Source organism: Vespula vulgaris, chromosome 2 (assembly GCF_905475345.1).
Source record: "Vespula vulgaris chromosome 2, iyVesVulg1.1, whole genome shotgun sequence".
NCBI classification, from domain to species: domain Eukaryota; kingdom Metazoa; phylum Arthropoda; class Insecta; order Hymenoptera; family Vespidae; genus Vespula; species Vespula vulgaris.
In genome coordinates this window covers 18,782,723-18,804,089 of record NC_066587.1, presented here as the reverse complement: position 1 = coordinate 18,804,089, position 21,367 = coordinate 18,782,723, and the positions used below count along the sequence as shown (strand labels likewise).

Sequence of the window (21,367 nt, the reverse complement as noted above, 5' to 3'; positions counted from 1 at the left end):
TCTGTTTCCTTTAATAAAATATGACGAACTAAATTTTTCCGATTTCCCTAGCGCATTTTGTTTGCAAATCTAGATTATCCCGATATCAATTGAACGTATGAATTCCTTCGTTAACGATAAAATTATAATTGTTTGATTTATTCAAAGTCCATTTTATTTTATATGAAGTCATATTATTGAAAGTATACTTGGCTTCTGCTACGATGAAAAATCTCGCAAGAAAGAAGAAAGTTCGATTCAATTGGGAAACGACGAGAGACCTTAAGAGTGATTGCTTTCTCGTTGACCGCATTTTACAAATAGCAGCGACACTACACTTTAAACTCATAGCCAATGCAAATTGCCTATTTCCTAGGGCCTCGTTTCAACAAACGGACTTTGAGAGAAACAGAAAGAGAGAAAGAGAGGGAGAGAGAGAGAGAGAGAAAGGAAGAAAGAAAAAGTAGAGATCTGTATTTTCAACTGGATCCTAGGAATAAACTTTATTTTCATTTTCCGTAAAAGATAAAAAAAATGAGAAAAAGGTTGGAAAACTTCTAACAAGTTGCACATCGAAAGTCAACCATGCGATTGAATTTAGAAAGAAGAAGGTAGTAGCCGTCGTACCAGTGGTTACTGAAAGTAATTACACGTTTGAATTAGTCGAAGTAAAAGTATACGAACGAAAGAATTTTCTCTGTAACTTTGCAAATTGCTTCGACACTTACTTCTTTTATACTTTCACATGCTCTCTTGTATTTATTACTATGTAAAATCTCCATGAATACAAAGTAATTTTAAAGTAGCGAAATCAGTATCAAATTGAAACGATATATAGAATAAATGGCGTAATAATGTTACAAATAAATGACTAATATTTAATATCGATTTACGTAATGCGTTCGTGAATTATTTAGAATTTCGTTCTATCAAAATTTAGTAGTTGGAAATAATCGAAATTTATTCTCGTTGAATTTTATTCATTTCTGACGAATTTCATTCGAGTATTCGATAGTAAGACGAGAATATGCATGGTATAGTAGATCTTTGTGATTTTCCACGCTCCCGAGTGTACGACATGCCGGATAAGTAGTTAGGATCTCTTCTACATATCCAACTCTCTCTCTCTCTCTCTCTCTCTCTCTCTCTCTCTCTCTCTCTCTCTCTCTCTCTCTCTCTCTCTCTCTCTCTCTCTTTCTCTCTCGTTCTCTTGGGAAAGAAACTTTCTCTAGCTCACTCGCGAGATAAGATGCATAATTGCTCGGATTTTCCTCTCACGCGTTTCCAAGCCACTATCCACTTTTCGTTCTCTCGCTCGATAGACACGGTTCGTCTGACTGAACCTCGGACTAACGGCGTCGCCCTTTCAACTTTTCACTACTCTCTCTGTTTTCTATCTTCGTCCGCTTGACGACTACATTCCCTATTCATTTTATACTTCTCTCTTTTACCATTGCAATCGTTTCGAATGTATCTACCTAAGATACGCCAAGTCGAGTTGAGTTTTATAAAATGATTTAACGCTATAAACGTCCCTCGGAAAGAAAATACGTCTATCCGAATATGATTTAATTGATTCGATAAATCAATGCTTCTATAATCGGTGCAAGCATATTGCTTCACTAAAATTCTGAAATAAAATCAATCGATCGTGAGTGCTTTTTCCTCTTTTTTTTTTTTTTTCGTTTTTTTTCCCTTTTTTAATTTCTGTTTTATTCCATCTTCGATATTTTATAAAATTATAAATATGTGCGTGTGTGTATGCGTGCGTATATATCTTTAGACATAGATATAAATTATATTATACTTTAGAGAGTTATTCTTTTCTCCATTACTATACTTAATCCTTAAAGTATCGTCATTTTTCAGGGTGAAATGTTCGAGTATTCTCATTTAAATGAGCCATCCTTTATAGACACACGAACACATACATATGTATGCTCTAACGACGGCAAACGAGGATGATGAGCAAGGGTATCTTGTCGACTATCGCTAAGAAATTGAAGATCTCCGCTTTCGGAGTGCGAAAAAAGTATATTACATCTCGTTTATCGCGTTGTCTCGTTCCGCAAAAGCGTCGCCTTTTAATTCTTTCATCCACCTTAATCCTTCTTCCGTGTCAAGCGGTAACTCTTTTAATCTTCCCTGGGGCTAATGTACGACCCCTTGACATCTTTTTGCTAAATGTTCCTAGCTCTGTTTTCATTTTTCTCGTCTAACATAGAGAAAAACACCGCAAAGTCGGCCACTTTACCCATCCACCATCTTTTCTCTCTCTCTTTCTCTCTCTCTCTCTCTCTCTCTCTCCCTCCGTCTGTCCCTCTGCCTCTGTCTCTCTATCTCATCTTTTCCGGTACTTATTTTTCAGCTTCCTCATTTCCGTCTCGTAATCTTACTATGTGTACACTATTCTATTCCTTTTTTTCTCTCCAACTCACTCTCTTCTACTTTTCTTCATTCTCCTTTGAAAGCGTTCAAAAACGCGTGCCACTCCGTGATATTATTAAAATTATGGTTGACATCGTTATTGTTGGTCAATCTCCTCCTTTTCCTTATGCAGAAAAAATAATAAACTAAAGGATAAAACAAATAAGAGGAAAGCAGCCTCTCTCTAATGCGTTGAAATTTTTTTAGATGGCTTCACCTGTTGTTTAATCTGGGAGTGCAAGTAATCGTGGGACTTCCACTCGAGATGGTACACGGAAGTTTGAGGATCGCCGCAGTATATATGGCTGGAGTCCTGGCTGGTAAGTTAATAATTATGATTATATATCGCGACAATAATTATATTCTCTATTAATTTAATACCTCTCTCTCTCCCTCTGTGCTTGTTCAATTTTTTCATCAATTTCTTTCTTTTTCCTTCTCTCTTTATTTATTTATCTATATATCTATCTCTCTCTTTATTCCAATAACGAAAGAACGCGTATTCATACCATGCCGCGGTATATTAATTTCAAAATAACACCGCGTTAATTAGAAGGCCTTGTAATTGGAGAATAACATTTGTTTCAAGCGTCAGTATAGTGTGTTGATTTAAGTTTGCATTATTTGTAATTATATTAATTATGGAATAGCATCGCGTGCGTTTCCCGAAAGAACAATTTTCTCTCTCTCTCTCTCTCTCTCTCTCTCTCTCTCTTTCTCTCTTTCTTTTACATACATATAGGTGTACATTTAGGTAAACGCACTATTGTGTTCACTGCGACACGACCGTTTCATACTCTCTATTTCGTGCCCGACCCTGTTTCGGGATTTTCAGCAGAGGTGGTACACCTCCTCCTCCTCCTCCTCTTCCTCCATCTCCTCCTCCACCATCTCTTCTTCCTCCTGTCCCATCTCTCTCTCTCTCTCTCTCTCTCTCTCTCTCTCTCTCTCTCTCTCTCTCTCTCTCTACACGAAGAGACAGTAACGTGGTCCTGCTCTCTCGTCGTCTATATGTATATTCGTGTACACCTAATTGCCATTTGCATAAATTCGATTAGACGCAGATCCCTGGTTATTAGCAGTCATGAAAGTAAAACGTTGCAAAATAGGGCACATGAATAATAAACCTGACCGGGAGATTCGAGAGTAGACATTGGACGTTCCCGGGAAAAGGCAGGAATGTTCAAGGGTAAAGACGAAGGGTAAAACTTTAGGAACGAAACGATCGGCTTATCGCCTTGTCGTTTTAGATAATGCCGAGTCTGTTATTAGAGAAATCGTTAACCGATTTACTCGATATGCGTTACGGCACTACCTTTTCTACTTGTCGACGATTGCGTATTAAAAACGATATTTCCCTTGCTCGCGCTTTTCGAATTTGCTTCCATTATCGCGAATAAATTTAATCCGGTAAAAAATCCATTAAACGAATAGATATTTCAAGGACTTGGCGTGGGCGAATATCAAAATCTAATAGAGACGATAAATGGACATTTCAACGGGACGATCGTTCGATGCGATATCTTAGTCCAAACATTTTCGAAATGGGTCTCTATTGTTAAAATATTAAAATCTTTCGGATATTAAAGAGCGCGTATTTTTTTTCTCTTTTCGTTCGGTTCTATCCCGTTATTTCTATTATATCCTTTATGACCATTATATAAGGCGATTTTGCTTCTTCCATTCGTACATCTATTTTATTTAATCAATTTTTCCTTATTAATTATAATTAATTCGTGGAATCGATATTTGCAATTTGAAACGCTAGTTTCGTAAACATGGTAAATATTGTCTTTGGTCTCTGTTTCTCTCCCCTCTCTTCAGAAAGGGCGACAGCTTGTCTGGGGCCACCGCGACAAGATTACTTCGTATGCATCGCGGTCGCGACGATGTAATGCGATTGCTGTGACGCAAGTGCAACGACATCTACCCTCCACAAGCCTTCTCTATATCTTCCACGTTGTTTCCCTCGCCGTCGCTATTCCCCTATCCTTGCTACGCGTTTCAACCCTTCCATCACTTTGAATTTCTTCTTTCTATACTTCGCGTAGCTTTTTCCTCTTTCGTTTCTTTTTTCTCCTTTTGTTTCTTTCTCTCTTCTTTCTCTATTTTTTTTTTTCCTACTTTTCCGTCTCTTCTCCTAAATATCTCGCATTTTCTATTCGTCGTCGGAAAGGAAGCGCCGAGTCTGCCAGAAGAACGGCCTTGAAGACAATACCAGAATGTTTGATTAATCGACGTTTATCGATTAGCTTTCTTACCGGAACGTGTACGTACGTACCTTTGTCCTTTAGGTTTCGTTCTTTACGATCCGATTCTCTCTCATCGTCCTCTTCCCTTTCTCGCAAACGTTAAGCAAAACGTTAAACTCGTCAAGGAATTACATTCTTCTCTCTTCCTTCGCAGTAATTCACGATTAGAGAGACGCGACGCATATTCCATAAATTTACTCGCGTCGAAGTAAACGTATCGATCGGCCTACGTACATGTCTCTCTACTGTGCATTACGTGCGTATTTTATGTGTATTCGTGATAGAGCGCGCTTTCCGTTCCACCCGAGACCATTTATAATAATATAATCCGTGAAATAACGCTTATTTCGTGATAACAGGATTTTGTAAATTCAGCAAAGTGGTCACTCGATTCGTTCGACGCGACGTCGGAACATTGAGAGGGATATTACGAGAAGGGCTAGGAAGGGAAGGGATAGAAAAGAGGCAATTCGCGTTCGATCGGTCGCGTGTTCGTCGGAGATATTCGCTCGTGGACCACTGCCGTCGCGCTCGTTATCGCTTCTACTACTCGACCGTGCATAGGCCGACCATTTCTACTTGATAATTCGGTACGCCAGAGCTCTATTGTGAAACGTTTACGTATAACGCGAAGGTAGCTATTCGGTACGAAATGAACGACTGAAATATGAATGGCCATTGCTCGAAAGTATTAATTGCGCTCCGATACCGACGTGGATACGTTCAAATCGTGTTCCTACAACTTTCATGTAATTACCTTCGATTCACCGTTTGTGAACGATAGATACATACGTATTCAGTATCCACTGGGAATTTGTCAAAAATGTATGTGCTTGGAAGTGTCTCTTTGCTTTCGCCTCCATTTAAATTAGCTTTTTATTCCGCTTTTTCCTTTTTACCCTCTTTTTCGTTTCGTGCGTGTGCGCGTTTGTGTACGTACGTATAGGTGGTACGTGTATATCAACCGATCGTAACTGGATACAACGCTTTAATCGACTACGTTGCAACGTAATTTTGAAAACTTATCACGGTCGAGAAGTAACGTCGTTTTTTCTTTACGAAGAAAAAAGAAAAAGAAAAGAAAGCTAACGGTAAGGGACGATAGTAAAATAAAATCGAAAGGGAGAGGAGAGGACGCAACAATTTCAATCGTATGCTTCGGGATTCAAACTCGCTTTTGTATTCCATCGATGCCCCGACATTTTTCCCTTTCCTTCTGTCTGGTTTAATATTTCCATCGAAAAAATGTCGAGGGCATTTCGAGCACCAAAAGGATATTAAACTCGCGTGTTGGTGAGAAAGGAGGAACGGCGAAGGGAGAATCATTCGAACCGTGGAAACTTTGCACGTTACACGTTTGCGCTCGCGTTTCGTGCGGGAAACCGAGAACATTGCTACGGACGATCGCGTCTACGATAGGAAAAAGGTTCGATGCAAAAAGAAGAGAGGGAAAGAGAGCGCGAAAAGATAAAAGAGCCGGATGGAGGCCGATTCTCTCTCTCTCTCTCTCTCTCTCTCTCTCTGCCTATCTATCTCTTTCTCTTTCTATCTATCTCTCTCTAGCTCTATCGACGAGTGAGATAGCGAGATGCGCCAACTGATAAACCAAGAATTGTAAAGGATGTGAAGCAACGACGCGTAAATGCGGCTCGTACGCGCGTTCTGCTTTAAAAATAAAACCGAAAAGAAAAAGAGAAAAAACGCAGGGAAAACAAACAAGAAAAAACGACGGAGTGCGAGTTCTCCTTTGCCGTCGCGATAATGGTAGAAAAAGGCTCGTAATGAAGAACGGCGGAAGGAAAAGAAAGGCGGGGAAAAAAGTCGGACGAAAAAGGGAGGAAATGATTCATCGATGATAATGTTGAAATAATTCAATAGCCGACGCGACAAAAGAGGAAGGGTGTGTAACGTAATAACGACACGGCAGGGATCGAGTTCGATCGGAGTTCGATTTGAGAGCGAATATTTTTCGGCGATACCGCAGCAAATCCACTCACTTTTCCAACACTTTCGGGGGCTCGAACTGTATTTTTTTGTGCGTTCGTATCTCGATTTCGGCCCGCGTATGTAGTTTTCAAAGTATAGCCAAAATCGAACTGTCGTTACAAAGAGACAAAAAGGGAAAAGCGTTTTATCCTACGCGTACCGCGCGTAGCATATTTTAAACCGACTGCAAACGTCTGCTTGATAAGGGACGCTGGATTCCCATCGTGGATTACATACATTTATCGAGCGGGAATTAAGGGAGCTTCGTGTCACGAATGAAAGCGAGAGATAGCATCGCAATCCCATAACCCTACATTTTCCAATATTTTTCTTTTTTTTTTTTTTTTTACCTTTTTTTTCGTTTTCTTCTTAAAAGACCATCGATCTATCCGCATCGATTGGATATTCTCACCGACGTACCGCGCGTATATGTGCGCGATTTTTATATCAAGTAAAAAATCAAATTTATAAAAAGCATATTACTCTAACCGTAGATTCTATCAACGATTTATCAATCGATTTATCGCTCGTTACAACCAAGTAAGTACCTACTCCATTTACCTGTTTCATTGGGGGCAAAAAAAGGAGTAACGAAGAAGCGGGATAATGTTGACTCGCTGCGAACGTATTGTGTAAAGCGAAAATAGCGTCTGCCGTAACACGTTGGTACTGTTTCTTTCGCGATGGTGACACGCAGGCGATTCGCAGAGACACGAAGGGTCCCCGGAGAGAAGCGTGGAGAAAATACAGGAATAGTAAGCAACCATGGCTAGCAGTGGACAGTATTCACGGTGCATCGTGCCGTAGCCTCGATCCGCCGGTAACGACGTAACGACGTCGAGACTCGTCCTTCCCTTGCGCTCCCTCTTTCTCTCTCTCTCTCTCTCTCCCCCATACATTCGTCTATCCATCCAACTACGTTTCTCCCTCGCTCACCCGGGCACATCGTACACCGTTTGCACGAGAACGATGCAGCTTAGAATTTCGCCTCGCGTCGCGCCAGGACGAACACGTAATGGCGGTCGATGTACGGAAATAGGAAAGAGAGGCCCTATCCTCTCTCTCTCTCTCTCTTTCTCTCTTTCCCTTTCCTCTCCATGATACACGAGCTTCACGCCATACTCCTCTTTACGGATGCATCGTTGTACTACTTGCACTCACCGACTTCTAACTACACGCTCAATTTTCTCGGTTGTACATAGTCTAGAGACTCGAGATACATCGTACCTCCTCGTTTCGCATTTCTTTAGAATTTTTCTTTCCTCGCGATATCTCCTTCGATGATCGTCTACGTCCTTTCTTCTCTCTCTCTCTTCATCTTTTGCGAATACACCCTCACGCACACTTTCTTCGCTGCGCTCGCTATCTTCTTTTTACCTCGATATTATTCGAGAAACGAATTTCCGCGTTTTCCCCTCGAAAATCGAATGTAATTCATGTAAAAATATTTCGTGAAATATTCAGCTGGAAAGGGAGAAGAGAGAGAGAAGTTTCTCTCGATCATGGTTCGCTTAGAAGTCCGCCTTCCGATCACCTCTCCTTCCTACTTTATGTCGAATAATATCCTGCAAGGATACACGTATATGTATGTATGATACGTGTATGATATATATATATATATATATATATATATATGTATGTAGATAGATAGATATTTTTCTTTCGTTCGTTCCTTCGACCGCGCCAACGTTCCTCTTCAACTCGACTTCGTTTTCTCATCGTACCTTCTCCTCGCGTGCCTGCTACTTTCTTTTTCCCTTTTCGCTTCCCCTCGTGCACGGTAGCTCGCGCCTTTACACCGAGATAAGCTATGCGCGTTCAATTTTCTCATCATATATACCTCGGATCGCAATCTTCATCTCTTTTCCTTATTATCCGCTTTTTTCTCTTTCTATTTCTCTTTTTCTCTCTTCTTAAAAAAAAAAAGAAAAGAAAAAATAGAAGGAGAGCATAAATTTTTACGATCGCGTATTCTCTCCTAAGGGACTCCCCGTGGCTATATCGAAGAGAAAGAGAAAAATCAACAAGATAGTTCAATTTAATTTGAAATTTCGAAATAATCAAAGAAGCTCTCAAACGCCTATGTTTACGAACCCCTTTAGAGAGATCATCGAAATATATGCGTTTGACCGCTTTCGTGCTACCTTCCCCTCCTCCCTTCTTTCCTTTTCCCTTCCCTTTTTTCTTTCTTTTTTTCTTTTTCCCCTTTTCTTATTTTTTCCTTTTTTTTTTTATACAATCGATTCCGACAGTGGCACACGATCCGCTGCACCTGTTGCTCGCATCGTCGTAGCCCGGATACGTTGTATCCGGAACTACTACCGCGGAAGTCGCTACCTCGTTAAACTTCGTTTCGTTTCAAGAACGCGAATGTGTCCGCCGTTATAATAGTATTTTGTTATTTTCAGTCGAGTCCAGTTCGGTGCAATGTTTTGAAGCATTAAGATCGAATCTAATGGGACACGACATTGTCCTCGTTCCATCGATCTTAACATTCCCCGACAATTTGTCTTTATTTTAAAATCGTCGACAGATCTCTCGTAGGATTTTCTAAAGGAACATTAGTAGAGTATATATACGTAGTTGTTCATAAAGAACACGGCTGTAAGAAGTAAGCGAGGACTACGGGAAACGTGCATGTAAAAGTCGTACAAGTCGGGAGTAGGTCGTTGAAATATTAGTTCGCGTCGTCGCACCAGGCCGGTACTTTGCACCGACCCACTTCCCTTTTCTTCTTTTCATCCTTTCTTTCCTTCTTGGCGCTAAAGGCAAAGGCGCACCTAACGAGGATTCAAATGAATTTCATAATCCCGGAGAAAGAGGGAAAATCGAGAAAGGGAGAGAGAGAGAAAAAGGAGGGTTGACGAGACGGAGGAGCTGGGCAACGTCGAGTTACTCGAGTTTATTAGAGGATTTTTACTTCTCTATCATCATCGCGAATGCGACTTCTTTTCCTTATCCAATAAATACCGCCTCGTCGACTTTACTTTATTCGATTTCTTTTTATTACTTAATTAAACGGGAAAAGTACCTATATCGAATTATAAAGAACGTTCGAGTGAAAATCAATCGGTCAATTTATATGTACGTACATTCAGTCACTCAATTTAATCGAATCGCGAGTATGGACGGACGCTCGCGTAATTTAATTTATTTGCCTTCTCGAAACTTGGTCGTCTTAAACCAATATCTCGAAAACCAAGTCAATCCTAGTTAGGCAGCTCTCGGATGGACGAGCTCGAGAAGTAACGTTGAGGGAGGTAGAGAGAGAGACAGGGAGAGGGAGAGAAAAAGGTAGGATGGATCTAAATTTCGAGGCTACATAAGAATCTACGTAAAAACTATCGGTAAAAGAGAAATAAATCATCTCTCTTCCCTTCGCGCAAAGAAAAAAGAAAAATGGTATAAAAATGAAGCTCTTATTATCTTTCTTTGATATCGCTCCACAACCTATATATATGTATACATGCACATATATATGTGTGTATGTATATGTATAAGAAGGATCGATTCGCAAGTTGTTCGACAAGTTCTTAGAACTACGTAAAACTATAATATCTAATTTAAAGTCTTAAAAGGAAATAGTTATGTCAGGTGTCGGGTTGCGAAAGAAGAGAACCAAGTAAATTCCCTTTACAATTTTCTGTCTTTCGAAAGTACCAGCGGGTTAAGGAAGTTCGACTGGGGCGAAGCGACCGCGTCGACTCGCAAAACAGCGTGCTTAAACTAAAGGTACTTTCAACTAAGTTATACCTTGCTCGACTGTCTGCAGGTTCCCTGGGTACCTCGGTGTTCGACGCCGAAGTCTATCTGGTTGGAGCGAGCGGCGGCGTTTATGCTCTTCTAGCGGCCCACCTCGCCAACGTTCTTCTAAACTACAACAATATGGAGTTTGGCATAGTTCGACTTATCGGCATCTTCGTCATCGGTAAGTGAAGTAGTATCGCGGGATCGGCCGAAAGCCAGTGAACCACGATCTTCCCTTTCTCCTCCACTTGGTCCGCCAGGACATTCACGGTGATTCACCCTACCTCCTTATCTCTCCCTTCGCTCTCTTCCTCCCTCTCTCTCTCTCTCTCCCCCACCCATTTTCTTCTCCAACGGGAAAACGTTGCTTTTACTCCGATAGAAACTTTTGACATCCGTCGAGAAGATTCGCCGAAACTTCTTCGAGCACGAAGTGATTTAGACAACGTTGAAATTTAATTTCGCGATATATTCGATTCGAAGAGACGCCCGAAAGAAACAGTCGGTTACTTTCGCGAGAGCACGTTTTATTCTCGTGATAATTTTATTCAATGTCGTGCACGTTTTCAATTAAAATTTATATCAAAATGCTCGTTATAAATATATCATCAATGAGCGCGATCGGGCATATAGAGGTCGGGCCGCGAGTGATACGCGTAACGTTAATTGAAATATTTTCATTGGGCAGCTCGTTTTTCTTTATTTTCCTTTCTTTTTTTAGTTTTATTTTTATATCGTTTATCGTACAGGATGCAAAATCCTTGCTGTCATCGCGCCAACGCGAGGGATACCGGTACGTCGCAAAATATACGCTTGATTTATTTCTGGGACAAATTTAATCCGTCGGATTAATCGACTTGGGAAATGATATCGATTCTTTGCGGAATTTTTTTTCTTGCTCTCGCGCTCTCTATAGAGATTCCACTAAATCATAGGAAATGTTTCTCGTTAATCAAGCTTTCTTTAGTTCTTTTTCTTGTCTACTGTCAGCGATTCTTCTCCGAGTGATGGATACTACGGTTGAAAGTCTGAAACAACAATGTCGATTGTCCTACGACTGGTACGCAGCGAGTTCACGAGCAGAACGTGCACGTGATGGAAGCGAAAAAGTAGAGCAGGAAATTAGTGGCGAGTCCGCGGAAGTTTTAATTAAAAGATAGCTGGCTCGGATTTTCTCCGACCGTTGCTAAAATCATCGTTTTGGTCGCGATTGGTTCTGACATTTATGATATTAGTTCGGTAATACCTTATATATAAAATCTTTTACCGGTGACAGGGTATCCCGACGTGAAATAAAAATAATTATTGGAAACGTTGAGTTATAAATGTAAATGGATAGATGTACTGGATATCGCGAGAAATTACGAATAATTTCGTTTATTTATAGTATCCTATTAAAATACACATTTATAACGAAGTACCTAGAGCGTAATAATATGTTTACGTTTAATTCATTTAATCCGCCGTTTCCAAACATTTCGTAAACGCGCGCGTTCTCTCTCTCTCTCTCTCGCGCGCGCGCGCGCGCCCCGCAATGCTTATCGCCTTGTCGTTAATCCAGAGTCCAGTTAGAACGAGATAAATAAAGGAAAGAAGAAATGGAGGAAAGCAGCTTGTAGAGCATACCGATCGCGATTGGAAAGTTTTAATTAAAAGATAGACACCGGGTGTAAGAGTAGCGCGTTTCCACCGACATTGCGATCAACGTAAATTCGCAAACCTTTGTTCGTTCATCTTTTTACCAACGAAACTTCAAATTGGATTTAGCCCGTCGTCCGATAACGAAATCAGCTTGTCCTTTCGAGGATGGTACGCAAGTTGTACGACGCTTAATCGACGTAATCTCCTTACGATGTACTTAATCGACAACGATATCGATTATCCAATTAATCCCACTTTTAGACATTCTCGTCGAATATAAGTTTCATTTTAAATCGCTTCGACGGATTAAGCGATAAAAGTTGAAATCTTCCAAGCGCCTTATATTAAAGGAAAAAAAATATATATGTGTACGTATATATATATATATATATCGATGGGAAAAGCGATAGTTTATTTTTATACGTCGAAAATAAATAACTGATCGTTAGAAGCTTAAAAATACATTCGTTCGCATGAGTCTCGTGTCGGCGTCCAGCATCGGTATCCTCTATCGGGCCGATTTCAATGGAAGGGACGAGAGAAAGGGTCAAATGGGTGGAAACAAAAGCGGAAAGCGCGAGGCTCGGCACTATTCGGAAGTTTTAATTAAAAGATAGACGATGACCGTCGCGATCGGTGGCACCGTAGGCGGTGCGCCGCGCCAGTTCTCTCGCTTGATGAAAAGCACCGACAATGAGAATACCCGAAAGAGAAAGAGAGAGAGAGAGAGAGAGAGAGAACGAGAACGAGAACGAGAGCGTATAGTCAAACAGAGCGAAAAGCTTTTTGGCCTCTCGATTACGAGGCAACGACGCGTGAACCCACATACGCGCGCTCCAAGTTAGGACAACGTCGGTGTGTCTCCTCTTCGCAAGCGGCCTGGTCTTCTTTTCAAATTGGCCAACCGCTATTACGACTCGAGTACTCACCTCGAAAGCGCCTAAAAATGGTGGAACGTGTCGCAACGCGATGTCGTCGCGCGTTCGTCCAACGGTAATAAGAAAAGATAGGATCTACGACTTGATCTTATGGATTCAAAAGAGAGGGAGAATGCGTACGTGTCTTCTTCGAAAGAGAAAGAAAGACGTGTGTGCGTGTGCATGTGTCGCTGCTACGTGGACGGACGGCGTGCGAGAGGGAAAAGACAAGAAAAGAGACGAGATCCCAGAGTCTGAACGGTTCTCGTGTGGTGGGACCTTTTGTGTGTACGCGACGCGCGTGTGTCGTGACGATGACGACGACAACACACACTACCATGACGATGGCAGCACGAAGGAGCAAGCTGTTTGCTATTTACACCCCTGAGACCACGACCATCCGGCACCTGTAAAAAAGAAAGATGCTGAAAAGCTCTTCCCTCGACTACGCTTTGAGAGCTTTCCATGAAATAGCCACCGGCTGTGATACCCTCCGGCAACCCTCCTCCTCCTCCTTTTACTTGGACTCCGTCCTCCTTCGCGTCTTCCTTTATCTCGCAGCACCTTCGAACCACGACGCTGGCCGCGCTCTCCATTCGCGTTTTCACTACTGCCACTCTCGCGACGTTTAATAATTCCTCTTTTATCCCTACTCGGCACTCTTTTTTCAAAGATCAGATTTACTCGCAAATCGTGGGTACGTTCGATCGAACGCGGCGCGATAATCATTTACTCCTGGAGAATTCCAAAGAAAAAGGGGTATTTGGAAAAGAAAGAAAAGCGACGATCGATCGATTCGTTTATCACCCGACTAATCTTGAAACGATTGTTTTTCAGCGAGCGCCGACGTGGGCTTTGCCATATACGACAGGTATGCTGCAGGAGAGATCTACGCGGGTCTACCGGTCTCTTACGTTGCCCATCTGACGGGTGCCCTGGCCGGGCTGACGATCGGTCTTTTGGTCTTGAAGAATTTCGAGCAGCGATTGCACGAGCAATTGCTCTGGTGGGTGGCCCTTGGCGTTTACGCAGCCTGTACGATCTTCGCGGTCATGTACAATCTAATGCATCCGAACCATCCATGACGCGAGGGCGGCTTCGCGCACAATCAACCGAGAAACGTAACGCGAAGCTGGTAGCCCTTGGAAGAGAAAACGAATAAAGGAAAAGGAGGAAAGGAGGATCATGCGAAAAAATTGCGTCGGAAGAAGAATACGTCGAATTGTTTTAACGGAACAACAAGTTTCCTCGTCGTCGAAACGATCTCGACACGAACACGCTGCGAATCATCGAAGAACGAGAAGAAGGAGGAAGATGAGAAAGAGGATGGATGGGTGAAGTAGGGGAGGAACGGCGGCCGGGTCACACGTTCGTCGACGCGTCTCGATCTCTTCGTAGTTTTCCTGCGTTAAACCAAAGAATAGAGTATATACACACAGGGAGATATATTTTTGCAGAACGACAAGGAAGACGATGCGCGAGGTTTGCCCTTTGCGCACTTCGACTATAAGCGGAAGATGCGAAAGCCAAAGAACCATAGTCCGTACGCAGGAAGATATTCGAAAAGTTTCACGTCGACCACGATCTCTCTCCGGCTTTTTACTCGTTAACGCGATCCCTTCGAACCAAATCAAGAACGAAAAGAAACGAAAAGCGAAGGACGCCTAACGACATTCTTTTCTTACTGCTCTTGTATGTTATTAAGTATCGACGTCGATCTCGATGACGTGTTACCCGCGCAGTCGTTCATTGTATACCGATGTAAATAGTCTTGTAAATATTAACGAAAGAAAGATGAAAGAGAACGTTACGCGTATATAGAACGCGAGAGAGCAAGGGGAATCGGAGTGAGTGAGCGAACGAGAGAACAAAATAGTGCGTAGAGCGTGGACGAAACAAGCAAAAATAAAAGAACGAAAATTTCGGAAACGAGAGAAGAGGATGGCGGGAAAAGATTCGTCGACGAGAAGCAAATATTTTCCTTCGCGATTTTTCCTACTATCTCGTCCTTATTCCTTCTTTGATATACTTTTTAAGAACGATGTTGGAAAGAAACAAGAAAATGGCTATTGCGTTACCAAATTTCTTTCCTCTCGATACTGCCAGATCTTTTCTTATTTTTTTCTTTTTTCTTTCTTTCTTTCGTTCCTTCGTTCGTCGATTCGTCCGTTCGTCTCAATGAAAATTCCTCACGCGTAATACATAACTCGTTACCAATCCGTATTGTATCATAATCGTATTACGCGTAAGTTTTCTTTTTCGTTTTGTCGTATTTGTCCATTTGTACAGAGCAACGACATATATCTGTGTATGCGGAAACGAATCGTTAGATAATCTTCAAACGCATCGATACGCCGTTTATTCGCTCGATCCTCTTACTCCCTTCCTCCTTCTCTCTGACACAGCGACTCTTCGATATTCTCAAAAGAACGATTCTCTTCTTTGGTGATTTCAAAGTCACGGCTCTTACGTATTATTTAATATATAAATATATAATATATATATATGTATATGTATATTATATGTGTATATCTTCTGTATAGTTTCTAAGTACGTTGATCAGGGTACAACTAGATTCTTCTTTTATTTGCTATTTATACATCAGACAAATTTCTTTTTTTTCTCTTTTTTACGGAAGGCAAATGGCCACGGTAAGAAAATTTGATTGTCGATTATAATCGTATATGTATATATATATATATATATGATATACGATATATGATATATGATATATATTATATATATTATATATATGTATTGTTCTAGGTTCACACGTTTACGCGATGCGCTCATCTCATTGTTACAGACTTTTTTTCTGTCTCACCAAACGAAGCAGTTTCTCTCTCTTTCTCTTTCTTTCTCTCTCTCTATATATATATGTGTGTGTGTGTGTATATATATATATATGTCTCTTTCTTCCCTTAATTTCGTTCTTAATTTCATACAAGAAAACAAGTCTTATTTATTTTTACCAAGTGGTATTTTCTTATTAGAAATTAGTATGTCTTGGAACGACTGAAGAAAAATAGATACGAAAGGAAGGAAGGAAGAAGGAAGCAAAGAAGGAAAGAAGGAAGGAAGAAAGGAAGGAAGGAAGGAAGGAAGGAAAAAAGAAAAAAGCGAGATCAAAAACGAGAGTGATGAACGATGCTAGTCAATTAGTACCCACGAGAAAGCTACGTCGGGTTGTAGCTTAAGGTACTGCTATGTTGTAACTCGCAGAAACGTCGAGAAAAACGGTGGGAGAAATAGAGTGAAAAGCGACTCGACTGTGAAAGGGTTGTGTAAGAAGAAAAGGAAAGAGAAAGAAAGAGAGATAAAAAGAAATGGTCGGTGACGAAGGTATCCACTTTAAATAGCTACAATGTTCTGTTACAATGCAAAGAGAAAAGAGAAAAGAGTGTGTGTGATAGAGACAGAGAAAGAGAGAGAGAGAGAGAGAGAGAGAGAAAGGGAGAAAAACAGTACTACAAGGAGATGCTGAAAATTGCAGAGACGATGACACGATTGTCTTGTCCTACGTTGCTGCTGAGATAGTACCAATACTCGAATAATTAAATTCGCATGAGTTCGAAAGGGAAGAGACGAGAAAAAGAGCTACATCGAACCATCGTTTGAGGTCGTGGTAACACTCTTTTACTCTCTTCCTCTCTCTCTCTCTCTCTCTGTCTCTTTCCGTCTCCCTCCCTCTTTCCCTACCCACCTCTCTCTTTTTCTCTCATCTACGAAATTCGATTCTCCATGCGGCTTTATTTAACAGAGAGACTGTAAATGATTACCAACGTCGTTTTTGACGTACTTGTGAGTTTCTCCGTTATCTCATTAATAAATGGTAGTTCCATTAAAGGACTCCTTTTCTCGTGAATATATATATATATATATATATATATATATATATATATATATACATATATATATTATAGTGATATCGAATGTAAAGATTCTTCGATACACGGGATGTTTCGTTTTTGACGAATGTATTACAGAAATGATTAATATCGTAATAGTTCGCGTTAATCATTTCGTATCCTACAAAAATGGAATATACGATTGGTGCTCTTCAATATTCTATGCAAATGAGCTTAGGAAGATAATGATTGGAAAACCGTACGATCCTTTTTCAACGTCATTTGCATGTTATTGAAAAGCGGCGCGGCGCTTTGGTATTACATTTCGGCCGATTTATATCATCGTAGGCTCATTGATATGTACTTTTTACGAGCGATATCACTTGTATAAATGAATGAGAGAAAAAAAAGCAGCGGAAGAACAATGAATGAAAACGTGGCTTGTCGTATTGTTTCTATATTTCTACGGCCGGTAAAGAGCATTTAAAGAGTTTCGTTCTCGAGCAGACAACACTGCCCTTCAAAAGGAAAAAGAAGAAAAATGAGGAAGGAAGGGAGAATTTCGTCCAAGTATCCGAGCGATTATTCCCTTCCCTTTGTTTCGTCTTGTCCGTTTTTTTTTCTTTTCTTTTTTTTTTTTCTTTCTCCTTGCTGTTCTTTTTATATATCGTCCACTCATCGTCACCGTCATTAAATTAATATTATTATTTATTTCCGCGCGAAATCAATGGGGAGAGGGAGGTTTTCCTCCGTTCGACCTCGATGCACCAATTCATCGCTTTATGTTCGTTGGTTTTTAATTATCACGTTCCATTAACCGATATCCGTAGGACGACAGTATTGTTCCCGGAACTACTTTCCATTTAATTATCGCGATCATCGTGAAAGTTTCTTCGAAAAAAATAATCGAGAGTACTTTCCTTCGGATATATTTTGTTCGTTCTTTTTTTTTTCTTTTTCTTATGTCGTTTTTAAAATGTTTTCTTTTCGTTTTTTCTCCTTTTTTTTATCATCGTCGTCGTCGTCGTCGTGGAAGCCGATAGGAAAAAAAAAATTCGATCGATCGTCTTTTCCGCCGTTTATTTCGACGACGCATCGGGAATCTCGATTTTTCGCGAGGTTAAAAAAAATTTTTAATTAGTTTAATTAGTTCCCGTTGCGTCGCCTACACCTCCTGCGTGTTTATTTTAAATGTCAGAAAATATGGTTTATAACACTGCCACAACACACAATTTTCAGTTAAAACCCACGGAAAACGAATTTTCCCTCTTCCCCGCCATCGCCGTCATCCCTATCGCACGATCATCGACTTTACGAAGCTAATTAACGGGACACGATCATCCAGGTTGAAAGTCTAAACCGATAGCGGGAATATGTGTGTGTCGTGCTTGTGTTATGCCTGTGCGTGTATTACGCCTGATGCGCGCTAAAATACGATAGCGATATATATATACATATATATATATACATTGTGTGTATATATATATATATATATATATATATATATGTATATATATATGTATATATATATGTATATATACATATCAGAGTAAATACACGCTGCGATATCAGCACGAGAAGAGTTGCGACTAATGTTAATAATAATTTATACTGCTTACGGTTAGTCACGAGTATCCACAAGCCAAAGAGGTGGAGCTAGTAACAAAATTTCAAGCGATTACTAATTATTATTATTATTATTATATTATTATTATTATTAATATTATTATTATATAATTATTTTTATTATTATTATTGTATTATTGTCCTCACCATCGTCATAGAAAATCGTTTTTATTATCGTCGAAAGAATCGACGTTGCTCAGCCGAAGCCGAGCCGTTTATATTCGTTCATCTCCTGTTATTGAGCGTTCGAGACAATTAATCATTCTGCTCCGTACAAAACGTGATAACGTCAAGTCCTCGCCTAGAATATTTCGCATAGTATTTCTGTACGCGTTCGCCGCCAAAGGAGGTGCGTTTTAAAGATAGAAGAAAGTCTGAAGAAGAAGAGTAGGCGGAAGGAAAGGGAAACGACGGTATTTAATCGATAGATCGAAATATCTTGTACGTGCATATAGTATATATACGTCTATTAAAATATATAAGGGTCTCCTCAGAAACATTTTAGTCGACTCGATTAATCTAAACTTACTATCTTATTGCTATATGTATGTTTATATATGCATACATATATATATATATAAATATATATATATATGTGTATAAAAAATAATTATACTATATATCGCCGAGCGTACGTAATAAAAAAGATAAAACATAAAAAAGAAAAAAAAAAAAGAAAAAATAGAAATAATTTTATTAAAATCGAGTCGATCTAAACGAGGTACTTTCTATATACGTCTTATGTAAGTACGTATGCACACGCATATATTTTTTTGAAAATTCAGTGAAAAACAATGTGTTATTTATTATTTTTTATTAATTCCAACGTCGATATCGTAAGAAAGAGCGACGAAACGTCTGCAAGAAAAAAGCGTCGTACGTTTTCGAACGTTTCGATCGTCCACGTCGGACAATAACGAAAACATGGACGAAAAAATGTACTTTCGTTGTTCTTTCGAGTTGGAACGCGTTAAGATTTCCCGATCGGTGGTGATCGTAACTCGCGAGGACACGAACACTCCACTCTCTCGATGTCCTCTTCTTCGGATTTAGAAATATCGACCAAAAAAAAAAAAGAAAAAAAGAAAATGATACTTTGTTCGGTCCTAATGCGTCGAACGAGAATGAATTCGAGCTGGGTATCATTGTTTTCTCACTCGATAAATCGATGGAACATAGTAAGGTAATCGATACAATTATTACTTATTAAATATTGCTTAGCGATTTGTTCTGCATATCTCAAATTTTTTCCAATGATCGTGTCGCTATGCGATAAGTAGATAATTGTATCGTCGAGCCTGTAATATAATTTTTCATTCCAAAGATTAATAGCAAAGCGTTGTTTTAGTCGGGCCTTTTTTTTCTATAATACCACTTCGCGAATGAGATGTAATAACGACGATCGATGCCGCGTTAAAAGAGAACGTACTATTTTATCGATAGGAGGACGAGCTTTTTTTACCGTTAATGAAAAATAATATCTACCGTGAAAACGTTGTCGCGGGGATCGGATAATGAAAACATTTTTCGAAAGGAGAAACATTTTAAGCAGATTGTTTATCAGAGAATACTCAAAGCGAGAAATCGATTACCGTCGATAAAGGGGATGATTTTGATTTGAAGAGCGACCCCGTTTTGGACCAGTCCTCTTTACGAAAAAAAAAAAAAAGAAAAAGAAAAAAAAAACGTCGCGGTTAGGTAAAGGCACTTACCAAATGCGCGTATCGATAACGCGCAAGATACACGTTCCTTAGGTTTTAAACGATATTATCTGCCCGATACCGTCTCTACTATGAGAATGTTTGAAAGAGAAAGAGCGATCGATTTATCTTTAATCGCCAGGGATACGTATGACCAACATTCGATAAAGGTATGCGTCCGTGAGAATGAAAATGAGAGAGAGTGAGTGAAAGAGAGAATAAGAGATCAAACTTAAAGAAAAAGTATGATAAGAAAAGTAAGAGAAAAATACCGTCAAGTCGGTATCGCAGCATTTATTTCTGTCTGAAATAAATCCATTAAAATAATTACTGTAATTATATCGTTCGTCGTTGTCAATTATTTTCCACACATCATTGTCCCTTATTATTGCAGATATTTTCTACGATACGACGCATCGATACGACGCGTGTCAGGTGTAGCAGGTAATACGTTCGTAACGGGAATGAATGATCGTTGAATCTTTTATTAATTTCTTTCTTTTTTTTTTTTTTTTTTTACAATACGCATGAATACACAAGACACTTTTTAATACGTTTCAATTATGTATTTCATGTTAAATTCCTGTTCTTATAATCGATAAACGCATCTCTACGATCTCGGAAAATGTTAATCGTCTACGAAAGGACCTTATGTAAATCTACGAAGCCCCTTTTGCGAAAATAACGGCACAAGAAATACATAATCGATTAAACGGTAATCACATTACGACACGACAAGAAAATCTCGAGTATAAATGTTTGATCGCGGATTATCGTGCTTTTCGTTTCAGCGTATCATCGCAATTATATGCGCACGATAAGTTCGTAGGATTAAACGCAATTCCATTTGATCAAATCCTCTCTGAAAAGTATAACTTGAAAATAGAACAAAGTTTTCCAATTAAATTCTCACGAACGAATCGTTTCACGGATTATTCTCTCGAAAGGAGAAAACGAATGAATGCGAGAGCGCGATCCTCGTTCCTCGTCTCTTCGTTCGTCGTCCATCGAAAGCCAACAAATGTTCCTCCTCGAGAAGAGAGGACGGGGAACATTGAACACCGAAAGATTATAGCGTTTTGCAACGTGCACGAATACGGAGAGTCGTCGAAAGGAAGATATAAAGGTGTCCGATGATAAATATATATTTGATATATTTGCTTCTGTGCGATCGGATATACAAATTGGCCTATATATATCGTTATGAAGGAACTCGTACGATTTTCTACAACGTGACCCTCTCT

The 21,367-nt window shown here is 39.9% G+C and overlaps 1 protein-coding gene across 1 annotated transcript in view; it reads left to right on the top strand.

Annotated features, from left to right (window-relative positions):
* Window positions 1-20,462, top strand: part of LOC127061541 (protein rhomboid) — a 232,769-nt gene extending 212,307 nt beyond the window's left edge. The window contains exons 8-10 of the mRNA XM_050988563.1: window positions 2,614-2,726; window positions 10,417-10,572; window positions 13,787-20,462. Of these exons, the coding sequence (XP_050844520.1) occupies window positions 2,614-2,726; window positions 10,417-10,572; window positions 13,787-14,034 (517 nt within the window). The 3' untranslated portion in view covers window positions 14,035-20,462. The remainder of the gene's footprint in view (window positions 1-2,613; window positions 2,727-10,416; window positions 10,573-13,786) is intronic.
* The last annotated feature ends 905 nt before the right edge of the window (window positions 20,463-21,367 follow it).